Below are 19594 nucleotides of genomic sequence, written 5' to 3' on the forward strand. Positions count from 1 at the left end.
GATTATTTTGTACCTTGTAGTTACTGTTTTGAACATCGGTTATATCAGATTTTGTGTAAGTTCTAGTTAATATTGAGTAGAGGAGGTTTAGATTCAACTGGTGAATTAATTAAATTTTGTAGAATGTCCTGCAGGTTTATAAGGTTTTTAATGTAGTCAGACTCGCTTATGACAAATGTTATAATCAAAATCAACCACAAAATGTTTTCAAACCCAGGTGGCTCTTCTACTGACTAGAAGATAATTCATTAAGAAATAAAGTAGTAAACAAAAAAAATGGGTTTAATCCTATGATAGGCTTTAACTCATTTTTTAAATGGCCTTCCCTAAGACTTAGTATTCCCATGATATTTCCTTAATGTAATTATGTATTTGAGTGTTAATTTCTTAAATTTTCAGATTCCTGGAGGTTTTTTTTTGGTTTTTTTTTTTGTTTGTTTGTTTGTTTTTTTGTTTTTACCTTAGCTGCTGAGGGACTTCTGTAGTTATCACAGTTGATTCTATGAATAACAGAACTATTGAAGCTAAAGCAATCTTGATCAAGAAGAACAAAACTGGAGACATACCACCTGATTTCAAAATATACTACAAAGCTATAGTAATCAAAATATCATGATACTGGCATAAAAATAGACACATAGACCAGTGGAACAGAATAGATACCCCAGAAATAAATCCACCTATTTATGGTCATTTGATCTTTGACTAGGGTGCCAGGAGCACATACTGGGGAAAGGACAGTCTCTTCGTAAATGGTGTTGGGAAAACTGGATATCTACATGCAGAAGAATGGAAGTAGACCCTCATCTCACTCAATATACAAAAACTAACTGGATCAAAGTGGATCAAAGACTTAAGACCTGAAATTGTCAAACCACTAGAAGAAAACATAGGGGAAGAGGCTTGATGACACTGGCCTGGGCATTGATTTTTTTTTTTTTTTTTAAATGACCCCAAAAGCACAGGCAGAAAAGCAAAACTAGACACCTGGGATTACATCAAACTAAATATCTTCCACACAGCAAAAGAAACAATCCAGAGAGTGAAGAGACAACCTTCATAATTGGAAAAAATATTTGCAAACTCTGTATTTAATAAGGGGTTCATATCCAGAATTTATAAGGAACTTAAACAACTCGATAGCAAGAAAACAACCCAATTTTTTAAATGGGCAAAAGGCTGGGCACGGTGGCTCACGCCTGTAATCCCAGCACTTTGGGAGGCCGAGACAGGTGGTTCACTTGAGGTCAGAAGTTCGAGACCAGCCTGGCCAACATGGTGAAACCCCATCTCTACTAAAAATACAAAAATTAGCTGAGCGTGGTGGTACATGCCTGTAATCCCAGCTACTTGGGAGGCTGAGGCAGGAGAAATGCTTGAACCCTGGAGGCGGAGGCTGCAGTGAGCCAAGATCATGCCACTGCACTCCAGCCTGGGCGACAGAGCAAGACTCCAATCTAAAAAAAAAAAATGAAAATAATAGGCAAAGGACCTGAATAGAAATTTCTCAAAAGCAGACGTACAAATGGCCCACAGGTATGTGAAGAACTGTTCAACATCAGTAATCATCAGGGAAATGCAAATTCAAACTACAAAGAGATTTTACCTCACACCTGCTAGAATGGCTATTATCAAGAAGATAAAAGGTTACAAGCACTGGCAAGGATATGGAGAAAAGGGAATCCTTGCCCGCCATTGGTGGGAAAGTAAATTAGTATAGCCATCATGGAAAATAGCATAGAAGTTCCTCAAAAAATTAAAAATAGAACTACCATATGATCCAGCAATCCCACTCCTGGGTATATAACCAAAGAATGAAACTAGTATGTCAGAGATGTATCTGTATTCCCATGTTTATTGCAGCACTATTCACAATAGCCAAGATATGGGATAAATTTAAGTCTCTATGAGCAGATGAATGTATAAAGAAAATGTGATATATATATACATAATGGAATACTATTCAACTTTTAAAAAGAAGGAAATCCTGACATTTCTAACAACATGGTTGAATCCAGGGGACATTAATGCCAAGTGAAATACGCCAGGCACAGGAAGACAAATACCATATGATCTCACTTAAAAAGTCAAACTCTTATTAGAGAGTAGAGTGTTGGTTATCAGGGGTGGGGGCAGCTTGGTTGGGGGGGCGGGGGGTGAGGGATTGGGTAAATGTCGGTTAAATGATACAAAATTTCAGTTAGAAGGAATAAGTTCAAGAGCTCCATTGTACAACATGATGGTTTTAGCCAATAACAATGTATTGCATACTTGAAAATTGCTAAGAGAGTAGATTTTGAGTGTTCTCACCACACACAAAAAAATAAGCCTGTGAAGTGATCCACATGTTAATTAGCTTGCTTAGCCATTCCACAATGTATACATATTTCAAAACATGTTGTATAAGATAAATACATACTATTAATGTTAATTTTTTTTTTTTTTTTTTTGAGATGGAGTCTCGCTTTGTTGCCCAGGCTGGAGAGCAGTGGCGCGATCTTGGCTCACTGTAAGCTCCACCTCCCAGGTTCAAATGATTCTCCTGCCTCAGTTTCCCAAGTAGCTGGGATTACAGGCATATACCATCACCCTGGCTAATTTTTATATTTTTAGTAGAGACGGGGTTTCGCCATGTTAGCCAGGCCAGTCTCGAACTCCTGAGCTCAAGTGATCCACCTGCCTCTGCCTTCCAAAGTGCTGGGATTACAGGCATGAGCCTCCGTGCCTGGTGAAATAAATAATTTTTTTTTAAAAAAACTACTGGCCTTACCTAGGGCATCCGTATGTTTTAAATTTTAAAATGTTTGCTTCATTATGTGAAGAATTCTATAATTTTGTTAATCATAACTGCTGTACATGAATATAACAATAATGATACTTAATTTTCCAAAGTCAGAATTCATGACTTCTTTCTCAGACTTCATTTTATACTTCTGTTTCATGCCTATTATGTCTTTTGATATCCCCTTAACTAAATTGTAGCTCATCAGTTAACTTTCTGATTCTGTTTCTTTACCTATAAAAGGAGGATAATGGTTCCTACTTCGTAGAGGCTGTTGTGAGGATTAGGACATGGTAGAAGCTTAATAAGTGATAGCCAATTATATTTATAGACAGATAAAATTAATTTACTCTTATTATTTTACTATCTTTCAGTATCAGTGCTGTGATAACAGGGAAATGGGTCTTTGTATTTAGTAGTTGATCAGATCCTTTTATTTGAATTCTAGCTGATTAGGGTTAGGATTTGTGTGTTTGTTTGCATTGGCATTACTTTGTCTATTGTGTTTAGTATGGTTGGTGTTACTGTGAAAGTCTCAGCTTTGTCATTTTCCTCTTAATAGATTTTAATATTTTAATCCCTATTAGGATTCTCTAGAGAGAACCAATAAGATATAGATAGATGATAGATAGACAGATTGATACAAGAGGGGATTTCTGAGAGCAGTGGTCCCCAACCTTTTTAGCACCAGGGACCGGTTTCGTGAGAGACAATTTTTCCATGGATGGAAGTGCTGGGGGATGGTTTTGGGATGAAACTCTTCCACTTTAGATCATCAGGCATTAGCATCTCATAAGGAATGCACAACCTATTGGTAGATCTCTCGCTTGTGCAGTTCACAAGCGTTTGCGCTCCTATGAGAATCTAATGCTGCTGCTGATCTGATAGGAGGTGGAGCTCAGGTGATAATGCTTGCTTGCCCACCGCTAACCTGCTGTCCGGTCCGGTTACCAACAGGCCATGGACTGGTACAGGTTTGTGACCTGGGGGTTGCAGACCCCAGTATTAGAGAAATTTGCTCATCATACTGTGAGGACTGAGAATGACCATGACAGGTTCTCTGTAAGCTGGAGACCTGAGATGCCAATAGCTAGGCTCCATCCAAGTCAGAAAGCCTTAGAACCAGGGAAGCTGAGGATATAATTCTCAGTCCCGGGCCAAAGCCTTGAGAAGATCTGAGGGACTGCTGGTATAAGGTGCAGAGTCCCATAGCCAAAGAGCCTGGAGTTCTGATGTCCAAGGGCAGAAGGAGAAGAGTGTCCCAGCTCCAGGAGAGAGAGGAAATCCCTTTCTCTCATTTTTTGTCGTCTGGGCCTCCGGCCAATTGGATGGTACTTGCCCACAGTGAGAGTGAATCTTCCCCACCTGGTTCACTGGCATATGTGCCAGTTTCCTGTGGCACACCCAGAAGTAATTGTTTTACCACTTCTCTAGGTATTCCTTAATTCAGTCAAGTTCACATCTAAAATTAACTGTCAAAATACCTAACATAGTAACAGAGATACCACTTTTGGTTATATGTATGTTCTGCTAGACTCAATGAACAATCTATTCAAAAGCCATTTTTGGAAAATATAAGACATTTCATAGAATTATTAAATCCTTGTAGTCTGACTTTTTTTCCTCTTAGCATGCTGTAGAAGACTGAACTAAAAAGAAGCTAGACTTGCTATATACAACATTAATTATTTCACTCTTACACAAATTATACTCTTCAGTGCCTACAAATGTTATGTTCTTTTAGATGAGAGCTCTAAGATGGAAGTTAAGAGAGGAACTTTCTTTTAGATGGAGGTTCTTCATGGTTTTGATCATCAGGGATGTCATGATTGATAAGTTCATAATGTTGTTGGTTTTATAAAAATCATAGAAATATAGAAACAGGGTCTCACTTTGTTGCCCAGGCTGGACTGCAGTGGCAATTATAGCTCCCTGCATCCCTGAACTCTTGGGATCATGTGATCCTCCTACCTCAGCCATTCGAGTAGTTAGGACTACAAGCACCTGCCACCATACCCAGCTAATTTTTAATTTTCTTTTGTAAAGACGGGGTCTCACTGTGTTAGCCAGGCTGGTCTCCAACTCCTGGACTCAAGGGATTCTCCTGCCTTGGCTTCCCAAAGCACCAGGATTACAGGTGTGAGCCATCACACCCCTGCCCCCCATTGTTGGGTTTTCTATTTCTCTTTCAGAAAATCTTGCAAAATTACAAATTTATAAAGTACCCAACATACATTTGTATAATTTTGTGAATTAAAAAAATCTTAGTCTGGGTTCAGTGGCTCACACCTGTAATCCCAGCACTTTGGAAGGCCAAGGTGGGTGGAACACTTGAGGCCAGGAGTTTGAGACCAACTTGGTCAACATGGTGAAACCCTGTCTCTACTAAAAATACAGAAGTTAGCCAGGCCTGGTGACGTGCACCTGTAATCCCAGCTACTTGGGAGGCTGAGGCACGAGAATCACTTGAATCTGGGAGGCGGAGGTTGCAGTGAGCCAAGATCATGCCACTACACTCCAGCCTGGGTGACAGAATGAGACTCTGTCTCTAAATAAATAAATAAATCTTAAATTATTTCTTTTTGTTCACTTAAGGTTGGGAGGGTTCCTATATAAAACTGTAAAATAGTTGTTTGTATCATAATCCCCTTTTGAGCAATCCCTTTTTTTAAAAAAAAATTTCTATCCATGATAAGGTATATTTAAGTGAAATGAATTTTTCCTTCCAAAAATCTGATTTTATTTCAAAGTGATTATTGAAATTTTTGAATTGTTGAAATTCAAAAATTGCTGAAATATTTTCTTTAAAATGTTGAAGTTGTTGAAATTTTTCATCAGAACATTTTGGTTTAGGGCTGCCATTGATTAATGATAAAACATTATAGAAAATGTTTTGTTATATAAATTTTGGAGTGTTGGTCTTACATTCACATTTTCCTTTTTCATACCTCCATTGATATGTGTGTGTGTCTAGCATCGTCATCTTTGGTATTGTAGGCATTAAGAAAAGTTGAAAACCTTTCAGGTTTTATTCTTTTTGAAATCTTATACTTACAGATACTAATACTAACAAGAATTATATTGTTTGGTTTGTGATAATTTAATGATTTAAAAACTTTAAGAGAACAGTGGTTAATTTTTTAGACTTGACACTATATGAATCATAATTTTTATATCAAATATTTAGCACCCTATTACTCAAGTGCAGATCAGTGATGTAATCATTGGAGGATGTTGTGTTTTAACCTGTCATTGTGCCTGCAGCTAGTCATTAATTTCTGGATCATTGACTGTGTATAGCACAGCTGCTTTTTTAGAATCATGGTTCTTTGAGTATGTGCTTCAGGAGTTTTTAATTTTTTCCACATTGTCTCCTGCATGTAAAAGAATCTAAGCTAGGTATCTATAGTCTAAGAGGGAGAACTGATTGAAGTAGATAAATATTTAACATGTTGAAAGCTTTTATATAATTTTCTTTCAAAAAACTTATTCATTAAAGGTAAGCGTAGGATTTGAAGGCAAAATGTTTGCTAATAAAACAACCTTTTCAGAAAATAATTCAGGATTATAATTTCATAGGTAACCAATTAAAAAATTCTAAGATATCAAATGAATGTAATGTAGAATTTCTTTTTGTTAACACTGACTTATTCTGTTAGAATGGAAAAAAGTATCTAGAATTGTGAAAATTAGTACTAAATCTTGATAATTGTTTTTGGGTACATATGATATGTATGCTTTCTTGTTAAGTGAATATGGATGTTAAGTATCTGAAGTAAAGATTATATCTTATTTTATTCATAACCTGGGGCAATGAGGTACCTTCTGAGAGCGTTTTCTTTTTAATAAACTATAAATGTTGGATGCTAAAATCAGAATACAGTCTCAAAAGTTAAACCTATACAATTATCAAAATAATATATTGTTAGTGATTAGGAGAATATTAGGGATAAATTGTAAAATTCCTTACCCCATTTCCTTGAAATGTTTAAATATAGTCAAGTAGTACGATTTTGTTTGTTTGTTTTAGACGAGGTTTTGCTCTTGTTGTCCAGGCTGGAGTGCAATGGCGCAATCTCTGCTCACTGCAACCTCTGCCTGCCGGGTTCAAGCGATTCTCCTGCCTCAGCCTCCCGAGTAGCTGAGATTACAGGCGCATGCCACCATGCCTGGCTAATTTTGTATTTTTAGTGGAGACAGGGTTTCTCCATGTTGGTCAGGCAGGTCTCGAACTCCCGACCTCAGGTGGTCCGCCCGCCTCGGCCTCCCAAAGTGCTGAGATTACAGGCGGGAGTCACCGCGCCCGGCCAAGTAGTATGATTTTTTTAAATATGTACTAAAGGCCAGGCGCGGTGGCTCACGCCTGTAATCCCAGCACTTTGGGAGGCTGAGGCGGGTGAATCACAAGGTCGGGAGATGGAGACCATCCTGGCTAACATGGTGAAACCCCATCTCTACTAAAAATACAAAAATATTAGCCGGGCGTGGTGGCGTGTGCCTGTAGTCCCAGCTACTGGGGAGGCTGAGACGGGAGAATGGCGTGAACCCGGGAGGCGGAGCTTGCAGTGAGCTGAGATCGCGCCACTGCACTCCAGCCTGGGGGACAGAGTGAGACTCTGTCTCAAAAAAAAAAAAAAAAAAAGGTAGTAAAAGCAAAAAATTTGAGAAAGCATCTATGTAATTATGATTTTTTTTAAAGTTTCTTTCTTTCTTTCTTCTTTTTTATTTTTATTTTTTGGGACTGAGTCTTGCTCTGTCGTAGAGGCTGGAGTGCAGTGGTGCAATCTCGGCTCACTGCAAGCTCCGCCTCCTGGGTTCACGCCATTCTCCCGCCTCAGCCTCCCGAGTAGCTGGGACTCCAGGCGCCCGCCACCACGTCTGGCTAATTTTTTTTGTATTTTTAGTAGAGACGGGGTTTCACCATGTTAGCCAGGATGGTCTCGATTTCCTGACCTGACCTCGTGATCCGCCCGCCTCGCCTCCCAAAGTGCTGGGATTACAGACGTGAGCCACCGCGCCTGGCCTAAAGTTTCTTTTTAAAAAAACCTTTATATGTGTCTTTTTTTTTTTTTTTTTTTTTTTGAGACAGAATCTTGGTTTTGCTGTCACCCAGTGGCACAATCATGGCTCACTAACCATGGTTGAGCCTTGGTTTTTCGCGGCTCAAGCAATCGTTCCACCATGGCCTCTCCAGTAGCTGAGACCACAGGCATGAGCCACCACGCCTGCCCTACAAACTTTTATCTTTCTGTTTCCTTATTTCAACCTTTATTTCTAAACTTCTCAGCTGGGTACAGTGGCTGATGCCTGTAATCCGAGCACTTTCGGAGGCTTAGGCGGGAGGATAATTTGAGGCCAGGAGTTTGAGACCAACATGGGTAAAATAGCAAAATCCTGTCTTTATTTAAAAAAAAAAAAATTTTTTTTAAACAGACTACTTACATCCTTTTCTAACAAAAGAAAGAACTTGTATCTTATGACTTTAGAATTTGGCAGCCGGTACATGTGTAGTAGGTTATCATGCAAATAAATAGAAGCAGTAGAATAATTCAATAGCAATACCAGGAGTCAGTTTCTGGAAGTTAGGGATACTCTAATATTAAACTTTTGTGGAAAAATCCATAATACTTTTTTTTTAATCAGGTTTTTGTTCATTCTTCTAGGATTGCAGTTATTTAATATTTATGCTTTGACTAGGTTGCTAATGAGTTAAGAAGGTGGTTCTGTAGTGATAGAAATCAAAAAAGCAGATGGAAATACTTAAGCAGTCGTGGGCAGCCATTTAACCTGTGTTTTTGGTATCTGTAGAATGAAAAATATGGCATGGTATGCTCATTGTAAAGGTTTTGAAAAATGACTAAAATAATGGTTCTTACAAATATTAAGCTCTAATTAATAGCAATAATAGCATTCTGTGCTTTTAAGTTTTTATTTCATTAGTGTGCATAAATTCTCTGTTATCTTTTGCTTATTATAGTGTTTGATGATGGTGATGAGCGAACATTGAGACGTACCTCACTTTGTCTGAAAGGAGAGAGACATTTTGCAGAGAGTGAGGTAGGGTGACACGGATGGACGATTTGGATTGAACTACAGGTACTGATCTAGAGGTCAAACGTGATTTAATCAATCTATTTCTTATACAGACACTTGACCAGCTTCCATTAACAAATCCAGAGCATTTTGGAACTCCAGTAATTGCAAAGAAGACGAACAGAGGAAGGAGATCTTCTCTTCCTGTGTGAGTTTTTTCATATATGGTATCATTTTAATTACAATTATTATAACCTTAAACAAGGGATTTTGTTAGGATGGCTAAATTCATTTGGGTAAGCTTTCCATAGCATATTGTATCCTTATGTTAGACATTTTACCCTGAGTGGACCTTGTTCTTAATTATTCCCAATATTTGCCCAGGAATGATAACAACTCTTACTTCTAATAGATTATTTTTGTTTTAAGTTACTTTGCCAAAGTTTTTTTTGTTTTGTTTTGTTTTTGATTTTGTTTTTTGAGACGGATTCTCGCTCTGTTGCCCAGGCTGGAGTGCAGTGGTGCAATCTCGGCTCACTGCAACCTCCGCCTCCTGGGTTCAAGCAATTCTCCTGCCTCAGCCTCCTGAGAAGCTGGGACTACAGGCATGTGCCACCATGCCCAGCTAATTTTTTTTTTTTTTTTTTTTTTTTGTATTTTTAGTAGAGATGGGGTTTCACCATATTGGCCAGGCTGGTCTCGAACTCCTGACCTCGTGATCCACCTGCTTCAGTCTCCCAAAGTGCTAGGATTACAGGCGTGAGCCACCACACCCAGCCTGAGCCACTGCGCCAGGCCCAAAGTTTTTAATTGATATGATGATTTTTCTATTTTAAGTGAGTATATGTTTTTTATCTTTTACTTCAAAAACATTTCAAACTTAAAGATTGCAAGAATAATACACGAATATCTATGTATGAATGTCTATATACTCTTTTTTTTTTTTTTTTTTTGGTGAGATGGGGTTTGTCTGTGCCACCAAGGCTGGAGTGCAGTGGCATGATCTTGGCTCACTGCAACTTTTGCCTCCCAGGTTCGGTGATTCTCCTGCCTCAGCCTCCTGAGTAGTTGGGATTACAGACACACCATCACACCTGGCTAGTTTTTGTATTAATAGAGATGAGGTTTCGCTTTGTTGGCCAAAAGGGTTTCGAACTCCTGACCTCAAGTGATTTGCCCGCCTTGGCCTCTCAAAGTGCTGACTGGGATTATAGATATGAGCCACTGCACCTGGCCTAATGTCTATATACTCTTTATCTAGATTTACCAGTTCTTAACATTTTTCACACATTTGCTTTACAATTCCCTCTCTATATATATACTAATTTTTTTCTTTTTTTTTTTTTGAGACGGAGTATCACTCTGTCGCCAGGCTGGAGTGCAGTGGCGCAATCTCAGCTTATTGCAGCCTCTGCCTCCCAGGTTCAAACGATTCTCCTGCCTCAGCCTCCCGAGTAGTCGGAACTACAGGCACGTGCCACCACGCCCAGCTAATTTTTCTATTTTTAGTAGAGACAGGGTTTCACCATGTTGGCCAGGATGATCTCGATCTCTTGACCTCATGATCCACCTGCCTCAGCCTCCCAAAGTGTTGGGATTACAGGCGTGAGCCACCACACCCGGCCTATACTAATTATTTTTATATTTTGTAATAGTTTTATTTTTCTGAACTATTTGAGAGGAAGTGGCAAGCATCATGATCCTTTATCATTAAATATTTAGGAACAAGGAGATGTTCTTACATAACCAAAGTATGAATACCAAATTTAGAAAATTTAACGCTGATAGACTACTATCATAATATATGGTTAATATTTCAAACTTTGTCAGTTGTTCCAATAATAGCCTTTATAGCGTCCCCCAGTTCCCCTGATTACAGGATCCAATTCAAGATCATGCATTGCATATAGTTTGTATGGTTCTTGAGTCTCCTTTAATCTGAAAAAATTCTGTAGCCTTTTTTCTTCCATGACGTTGACTTTTTTTTTTTTTTTTTTTTTTTTCCTGAGACAGAGTCTCGCTCTGTCACCCAGGCTGGAGTGCAGTGGCTGGATCTCGGCTCACTGCAAGCTCCACCTCCTGGCTTCTCGCCATTCTCCTGCCTCAGCCTCCCGAGTGGCTGGGACTACAGTCGCCCACCACGACACCCCGCTAATTTTTTGTATTTTTAGTAGAGACGGGATTTCACTGTGTTAGCCAGGATGGTCTTGATCTCCTGACCTCGTGATCCGCCCGCCTCGGCCTCCCAAAGTGTTGGGATTACAGGCGTGAGCCACCACGCCCAGCCGACGACATTGACGTTTTTGAAGAATACAAGACAACAGTCTTGTAACCTGTTCCCTAATATGTTGGATTGTTTTCTCATTGTTAGATTCAGGTTATATATTATACTCCATAAGTGATGTTGTGTCCTGAAGGAAAGCACAGCAAGAAGTATTATCAGTTTGTCCCATATCTGGTGATACTAACTTTGATTAAGGTGGTGCCTGCCAAATTTCTAAACTTCAGAATTACTATAGTTACCGTTTTTCCCCTTTGTAAAAGCTGTGTGGAGATACTTTGAGACTATTTAAATATTCTAGTCTCTGTCAAACTTTGATTCACAAGTTTTATCATGTACTAATAATTCTTGCCTGAATCAGTTAGTACTATTATGATAACAAAATGCTGATTTTTCTAATTTTTCATTCTTGCTACATTTTTTGGTTATCGCTTAGCTATAATGAAATTCTTTTCCTAACGCTATGGATTCTAATTTTACTTAATGGGTTACAATTCAGGTTGTTCCAGATTTAGCCAAGGGAGCCTGGGAGCCTTTCCAGGATGGCTTCTGTGTTCTTTTGATATGGCCTCACCATTTCTTGAGCACTTTTTCACCTTCTGGCATGACAAGGTATCCTAGGCTCATGTTAATTTTTTCCTGCGCCAACCCTGGAATTGGCCATTTCTACAAGGGTCCCTCATTTATTTTAGTGGGAATTAATATTTAGAAACCAAGATCCTGGTATTAGATATGTACTCACTGCTGCTGGGGAGTATATAATGAGTATTTTTAAAGGCAAAGTCAAATAACACCTAAGCTGCAAACCAGAAAATAATAAAAGACCTCCGAGGACCCTAAATGGAAATCCCAACTCAGCCATATACTAGATATATCACTTTGGGAAAATTACTTAACCTCTTTAAAGTTAACTACATTTATGTACATTAAATCTTCACAAAAACCTGCAAGATATTATTATTCTCAATTTATAGCTGAGGAAAATGGGAACAGTAATGTCTTACTGGTTTTTGTATTAGATAATGTATACAATTTTCTTTTTTGTTGTTGTTTTTTTTTGGTTTTTTTGTTTGTTTGTTTGTTTGAGATGGAGTCTCACTCTGTCACCCAGAGTGGTGCGATCTTGGCTCACTGCAACCTCTGCCTCCCAGGTTCAAGTGATTCTCGTGCCTCAGCCTCTCGAGTAGCCAGGACTACAGGTGTGTGATACCACACCTGGCTAATTTTTGTATTTTAGTAGAGATGGGGTTTTGTCATACTTGCCAGGCTGGTCTCCAACTCCTGACCTCAAGGGATCCACCCGCCTCGGCCTCCCAAAGTGCTCGGATTACAGGCGTGAACCACTGCACCCAGCCGATAATGTATATAAATTTATCAGTGTGTAATAAGTACTCAGGACATGATATGTATTTAATAATTCAATACCCAGTATTTTATTTCTAAGCTAACTCCATAGACTTCTACTGAAAACTCCTTCATGCTTATTTTATAATGTTAACAAGTTGAGTTATCTGGTTTCTCAGAGTGCAGCAGATTGGAAGATGTGTCAAAAGGAAATACAGGAAAGATCAGTAGATGCAGTCAATAAAGAAAACTGTGGAGTCTCACAGCTGAGAAGTCTATGACAAGAAAAAAAGGACTAAAACCATAAAAATATAATGAACCAAGTGGTTTTGAGCCATTTAATAAGAGTTAATAGCTCTGCATACTTTAATAAACTCCAACATTATCAATATATTGCAGGATGTCTTAAAAATGTAGGCTTGGCTGGGCATGGTGCCTCACACCTGTAATCCCAGCACTTTGGTAGGCTGAGGCGGGCAGATCACTTAAGGTCAGGAGTTCAAGACCAGCCTGGCCAACATGGTGAAAACCTGTCTCTACTAAAAATACAAAAATTAGCTAGGTGTGGTGGCATGCGCCTGTAATCCCAGCTACTCAGGAGGCTGAGGCAGGAGAATCTCTTGAACCCCAGGAGGCAGAGGTTGCAGTTAGCTGAGATAGCACCACTGAACTCCAGCCTGGGTGACAAAGCGAGACTCCATTTCCAAAAAAAAAAAAAAAAATATATATATATATATATATGCTTAACATTTGTTGAAACTTAAGGGTAAACTTTAGTTACCCAGATAAGTTACCTTAAGTAAACCTTATGGGTGTTTTAATGAGATATTTTCATAGCCAGTTAGAAAATTAAAGTTATATGTTATATTATCTGGCATAAAAATAGAAGGGCAATCTTAAAAAAAAAAGTATTTGGCACAATAAGTATTTAATGGTGGTGTAATTAGGTTTTTCTGTCCCAGCTGGTGGTGGCATGAGAGCCTAAGTCTAAGCACTCATTGATCTGGCGAAGTGGACTCAGAGTTACCATAGACAACTCAGGACTACATACCTCTGTGAGGCTAAGGAAGGACCCATGTCTTCAGTTACAATAAGAATGAAGAGGCTACTACTTTAGGGTGTAGTCCATTAGAAATTGAATTGACTATGTTAAATTCACAATACTCTGTATCAAATAATTGTTTGTGTTAGGATAATGATCAAGTTATTCCAACTTTTAGTACTGAAGATGAAAAGGAAGAAGAAAGCAGTGAAGAGGAAGATGAAGACAAGCGCCGTCTCAATGATGAATTACTAGGAAAAGTTGTAAGTGTGGTGTCTGCAACGGAGAGGACTGAATGGTATCCTGCTTTGGTAAGTAAAGTTTCTTTGCAGAGTTAATCAGCCATCTAAATATTTGTTTAAAATGGATTTTTTTAAAAGCATTTAAAATATTTTGAAAGTATTAAACAAATTTGGACTTTATTGGAGATTTTTTAATTGAATAATCATAGTCATGTCCATAATACTTCACTGTCTTCTTTGGTTATTCTTTCTTTAATTCTCTATAGGCTTTTATTGAGCTCTTTTATATTTCTTCCCTCATAATATGTCCAATGGCTTTTTACTCTATTCCCATTACCTTAGGTTCCCTTTTTTTTTTTTTTTTTTTTTTTGAGATGGAGTCTCGCTGTGTCACCCAGGTTGGAGTGCAGTGGTGCGATCTCGGCTCACTGCAAGCTCTGCCTTCCGGGTTCACGCCATTCTCCTGCCTCAGCCTCCGGAGTAGCTGGGACAACAGGCGCCTGCCACCACACCTGGCTAATTTTTTGTATTTTTAGTAGAGACGGGGTTTCACCATGTTAGCCAGGATGGTCTCGATCTCCTGACCTCATGGTCCGCCCACCTCGGCCTCCAAAATTCTGAGATTATAGGCGTGAGCCACCGCGCCCGGCCTTAACTTGATTCTTGAATTCTTTCTTTACTGTTAATTCAGATTAATTTTCCAGTACTAACTTTTATAGAGAAATAGTTTTTTCTTGCTGTTGTGACAGGGTCTCACTCTGTTTCCCAGGCTGGAGTGCAGTGACGTGAGCACAGCTCACTGCAGCTTCAGCCTTTTGGGCTCAGGCGTTCCTCCTGTTTCAGCCTCCCAAGCAGCTACAAGTACAGGGGTGTGCCTCCACACCTGGCTATTTTTTTATTTTTTATTTTTTGTAGACATGTAGCCTCATGATGTTTCCAGGCCAGTCTCAAACTCCTGGGCTCAAGCAGTCTTCTCACTTTGGCCTCCCAAGGGGCCGGGATTACAGGTATGAGCTGGTATGCCTGGCTGAGAAGTCTTTTTAAAATATCATTTAGTCATGATAGTCTCATTCTCAGAAATAGACAACCTTCAGCGAGTCTGCCTAATTGATCAGTTTTGCATTTTTTAAATAGATATTTGAGGCCATCCCTGGCTCTCAATTTATTTCCTATTTTTAATGTAAACTCTACTCAAGTTCTTTAACTGCCCTGTATTTAAGATACATCACTCCTCTAAGCATTTATCCCTGCCTTAAATTAATTAGTATTTACTGAGGATCTGCAGTGAGTTCAGCTTTGTTCTAAGCTCCTTAGAAGATAAACAAATACGAGGCTTTAATGTATTGCCCTCAAGAAGCTTACTGTAGACATGTAAGAGATTACATAGTTATTAAAGATTGTATAGTAAATTTAAAAAAAAATTTGGTACTGAATGGAGTAAGAAAGGAGGGGTTCGCCTAAAATTTAAGGAAGATTTTAGAAATGACAAGTTTTGGATGGGTTGGTAGAGAAAGCTAATTTTTGCTTACACAGAGAAGGAATAAGAAGAAGAGATACACAAGAGAACTATTTCAGAGAGGAATAAAAAATAATTGGAAATTAATGCCTTTTTTCTTCTCTTCCTACTCCTTTACTTCCTCCTCCACTTCTTCATCCCCTCTTAAATATCTCTTAAAGTTCAGCTCAAGTCCTATATTCTTTGCAAGGTTTCTCTTAAATACTCTTGTTTTGTTTTGTTTTGTTTTTGAGAGAGGATCTTTGTTGCCCAGACTGGAGTGCAGTGGTGTGATCACAGCTCACTGCAGCCTTAACCTCCCTGGGCTTAGGTGATCCTCCCACCTCAGCCTCCTGAGTAGCTTGGGACCACAGGTGTACATCACCACACCTGGCTAATTTTTGTATTTTTGTGTGGAGATGTGGTTTTGCCATGTTCTCCAGGCTGGTCTCAAACTCCTGGGCTCAGACAATGGCCTTGGCCTTCCGAGGTGCTGGAATCACAGGTGTGAGCCACTGCGCCTGGCCCTAAATATTCTTAACATAAGTATGCCCCTTTGAATTTTGATATCACTTATCTCTAATAATAATTGTGGCACAAAATGTATCCCAAATTAGACTATAATCCTGTAAAGAGCTGAAAGTATATTTTTAGGTTTCTATGTGCATGTAAATATATTACTCAGTTCCTAGATAATAGATTTAATTTGTATGGGGAAATTCTGAAAGTCCCTTGAACCTTTCAGTTGCATAGAAAAATAAGTAATTTGGATTCAGAATATTCAGATTGTAGGTTTGCCAAGAGTTTTTTTTTTTTTTAATAACAAATTCTTTTATTTACTCAGATTTACCATTTACCAGGGGATATTGAAAATAAAAAATAAGACACTATTCTTACATTTGATGATTTTATGTATAATGTACAGAATAATTCAAGTAACAGTAATATAAAATAGTATGTGTTCAATATTAGGACTCCCTGGCCTGAGAGATTACATTTATTTGAGGAAAATACAGAAAGCCTTCACAAAGCAGGTGCTTTTGAGGTGAGCTTTGAAGGATTTGAAGATAGTAGGCAAAGCTTCACTAGAGGAAACAAAAAAATAGGTTAAAAAAGTAGCATGCCGGTAATCCCAGCACTTTGGGAGGCCGAGGTGGGCAGATCACGAGGTCAGGAGATCGAGACCATCCTGGCTAACATGGTGAAACCCTGTCGCTACTAAAAACACAAAAAATGAGCCGGGCGTGGTGGTAGGCACCTGTAGTCCCAGCTACTCGGGAGGCTGAGGCAGGAGAATGGCGTGAACCCGGAAGGCGGAGCTTGCGGTGAGCTGAGATCGCGCCACTGCACTCCAGCCTGGGCAACAAAGCAAGACTCTGTCTCAGAAAAAAAAAATAGGAATGGGTTTGTTCAGGGAACTGTTTGCTCTGGGAATCCATTTTGGCTAAATATTAGATGCGAGTGGGGGAATAATAGGAAATATAGCTGTGAACATAATTTGAATCTAGGGCAGAAGGGTCTTTAAAAGTTCATCTAAAGAATTTGGACATAATTCTGCAGAGAATTTTCCAAAAGAGTGTTGTTATTTGAGCTACATGTTTAGGAACGTGAATGAAGAATGGCATGTTACTAGAAAGACTGGAGGTGGCAGGAATCTATTTGAAGGCCATTAAATAGTTCATAGGTAAGGTAATTAGACCTTGGGTTATGCCTACTCATCCTTTAAAATTTACCTTAAGCTTTTCCTGCCACACCTTTTCCTTGCCCAGGTTAGGTGAAATCTTCCTCCTTGATGTTTTCATACTATTATGTGCCTAGTGGTATCACTGTACTTATCCTCCATTGTGTTCTTTTTGTGTATCTTTTTATGTTTGCCCCTCCAGTATACTGTTAGCTCCTTGAGGGTTGGCACAGCTATATTATTAGTCTAATAATTACTGGCACCAGGCAAACAAACAAAAAATACTTCCATCTGGTGTTAAGACAGCTGATGTGACTGCCAAGAATATTCAATTATCTGGATATACACTATTCAGTATGATAACCATGAACCATATATGGCCATTTAAGTTTAAATGTAACTTAATTAAAATAAAATAGAATTAAAAATTCAGTCTCTCAGTTGCACCAGCCACATTTCAGGTGTTTAGCACCATGTGACTCACTGCTACTGTATAGGGCAGTGCAGATATAGAACATTTCCATCAGTGCACAAAGGTCTGTGAATGGTGCTGGAATGTAGCAGAGAGAGGCTAGTGTTAGGGAGAGCATGAACAGATATATTTAATCAGCTTTTAAAAAATATAAAGTTCTATAAAGGATACAGAGAGTATTTACCAATGATACTGTTAAGATACTATTTTCAGAAGTTAAGAAATTAAAAAGTTCTTTGTTCATGTTTTAACTTGTTTTAATTACTAAGGATTGTACATATCTTGGTTAAAAAAGGTAACATAGATTTTTTTTTTTAATGACCAGATTTCAAAAAAGATCCTTATTCAAGTATATTTTTAAAAATTATATGCCAAATTTTCATCACAGATTATACATTTTATTTTTTGGACAATAATTTAGCTTAGAATAAATCCTCATATTTTTAAAGTGCTGGTCACATTTGAATTTATATTTCTTTTCTTTTTGAAATGGGGTCTCATTCTGTCACCCAGGCTGGAGTGCAGTGTTGTGAATTTGGCTCACCGCAGCCTCCACCTCCTGGGCTCAAGTGATCTTACCATCCCAACCTTTTGAGTAGCTGGGACTATAGGCACACACCACCACACCACGCTAATTTTTGGTATTTTTGGTAGAGACAGGGTCCCACTATGCCACCCAGGCTGGTCTTGAACTCCTGAGCTCAAGCCATTTGTCCACCTTGACCTCCCAAAATGCTGGGATTACATGCATGAGTCACTAGGCCTGGCCCTGTTATTTCATTAATTATTCACTTTATAATCTAATGACTATGGATAAATTAAATTTCTAGGCAACCAATGTGCAGACAAAACATATAAGGGTATATTTTTTTGTATGCAATTCATTAATAATAGGAGCTATTTATAATGAAGCTGTTTTTTGTAAAATATAATCTATTTGAGAAGTTAGAGGGTCCAGAATTGTTCTTTTGAAAAATACTGTTTTTCTGAGCACAGGAAATAGGAATCAATCTGTTCTTATTTTATATTTCAGGTAATATCTCCCAGCTGTAATGATGACATCACAGTGAAAAAGGATCAGTGTTTAGTTCGATCATTTATTGATTCTAAATTGTGAGTAATGAATCCTTTAATGATGTTACGTGGGAGGAAAAAAAAAATAGAATTACAATGATAGACACCTCCCCCACCAAAACTTTATTTTTAAAAGTCTAATCATTCATGAACTGAGAAGTTGTTACCTAATAGGTTTTGACTTTTTGTAATGTAGGGTATTTTTCACTAATAAATTTTATATAAAAAATGTGAACATTATGTGAGAACAATATTAAGAACAGTTTTTTTTTTAGCAAAAGATGGTATTTTTTCCTTAATTGTAAAATTCTATATTTTTATCATGTACTAGTAGTATGTGACATTTATTATTAACTCCGAAGCTTATTTTTTAATCTCTATTACAAGAGCAATTATTTTGACTTTTTTCATGATTACAATCCAGACTTTTGGGCCGGGCGCAGTTGCTGACGCCTGTAATCCCAGCACTTTGGGAGGCTGAGGTGGGCAGATCATGAGCTCAGGAGATCGAGACCATTCTGGCCAACATGGTGAAACCCTCTCTCTACTAAAATATAAAAAATTAGCCGGGTGTGGTGGTGCATGCCTGTAGTCCTAGCTTCTCGGGAGGCTGAGGCAAAGGAATTGCTTGAACCTGGGAGGCAGAGGTTGCAGTGAGCCGAGATCGCACCACTGCACTCCAGCCTGGCGACAGAGTGAGACTCTGTCTCAAAAAAAAAAAAATCCAGACTTACAGAAACTTTTTCCTAACCTCATCTCTGCTTTGTGATCAAAACAGTGAAATTAAAAAAGTTTTTTTGAGTTATAGTTCTCTGTGAAAAATTTAATGCCATAATATATCTTATAGTGATAAAAATATTTCAATATTACTGTCTAGTAAATGTGCTTTTTTACTAAAATGAAAAATAAATTTCACAAATAATAAAATAGACATTGTTGTCTACAAGTGTTGAAAACATTATGCTGATATGAATTACCCCGTACTATCTGTAGGAGGATTGTATAGATTGAAATATTGTGAATGTGAGGCTCTCAATGTACTTTGAGTATATACAACTTCAGAATTAAGATAACTAACTTTGCCCGTATTTCCTCTTCTTACCTTTTGTTAAGGACTAAGATAAAAACATTTTATAGACAATATTTTG

The 19594-nt window shown here is 38.3% G+C and overlaps 1 protein-coding gene across 10 annotated transcripts in view; it reads left to right on the forward strand.

Moving 5' to 3' along the window:
* ARID4A (AT-rich interaction domain 4A) overlaps positions 1-19594 on the forward strand; it is a 75581-nt gene that overhangs the window by 11681 nt on the left and 44306 nt on the right. For 8 of the 10 annotated variants that reach the window (XM_009427865.5, XM_009427869.5, XM_509974.7 and 5 more), the window contains 4 exons: positions 8760-8839; positions 8929-9023; positions 13661-13793; positions 18406-18485. In XM_009427865.5, the coding sequence (XP_009426140.2) occupies positions 8760-8839; positions 8929-9023; positions 13661-13793; positions 18406-18485 (388 nt within the window). Of the gene's footprint in view, positions 1-8759; positions 8879-8928; positions 9024-13660; positions 13794-18405; positions 18486-19594 lie in introns of all 10 variants that reach the window. The other 2 variants (XM_063793472.1, XM_063793474.1) reach the window with 2 other exon arrangements.

This window comes from Pan troglodytes, chromosome 15 (assembly GCF_028858775.2).
Source record: "Pan troglodytes isolate AG18354 chromosome 15, NHGRI_mPanTro3-v2.0_pri, whole genome shotgun sequence".
Lineage (NCBI taxonomy): Eukaryota > Metazoa > Chordata > Mammalia > Primates > Hominidae > Pan > Pan troglodytes.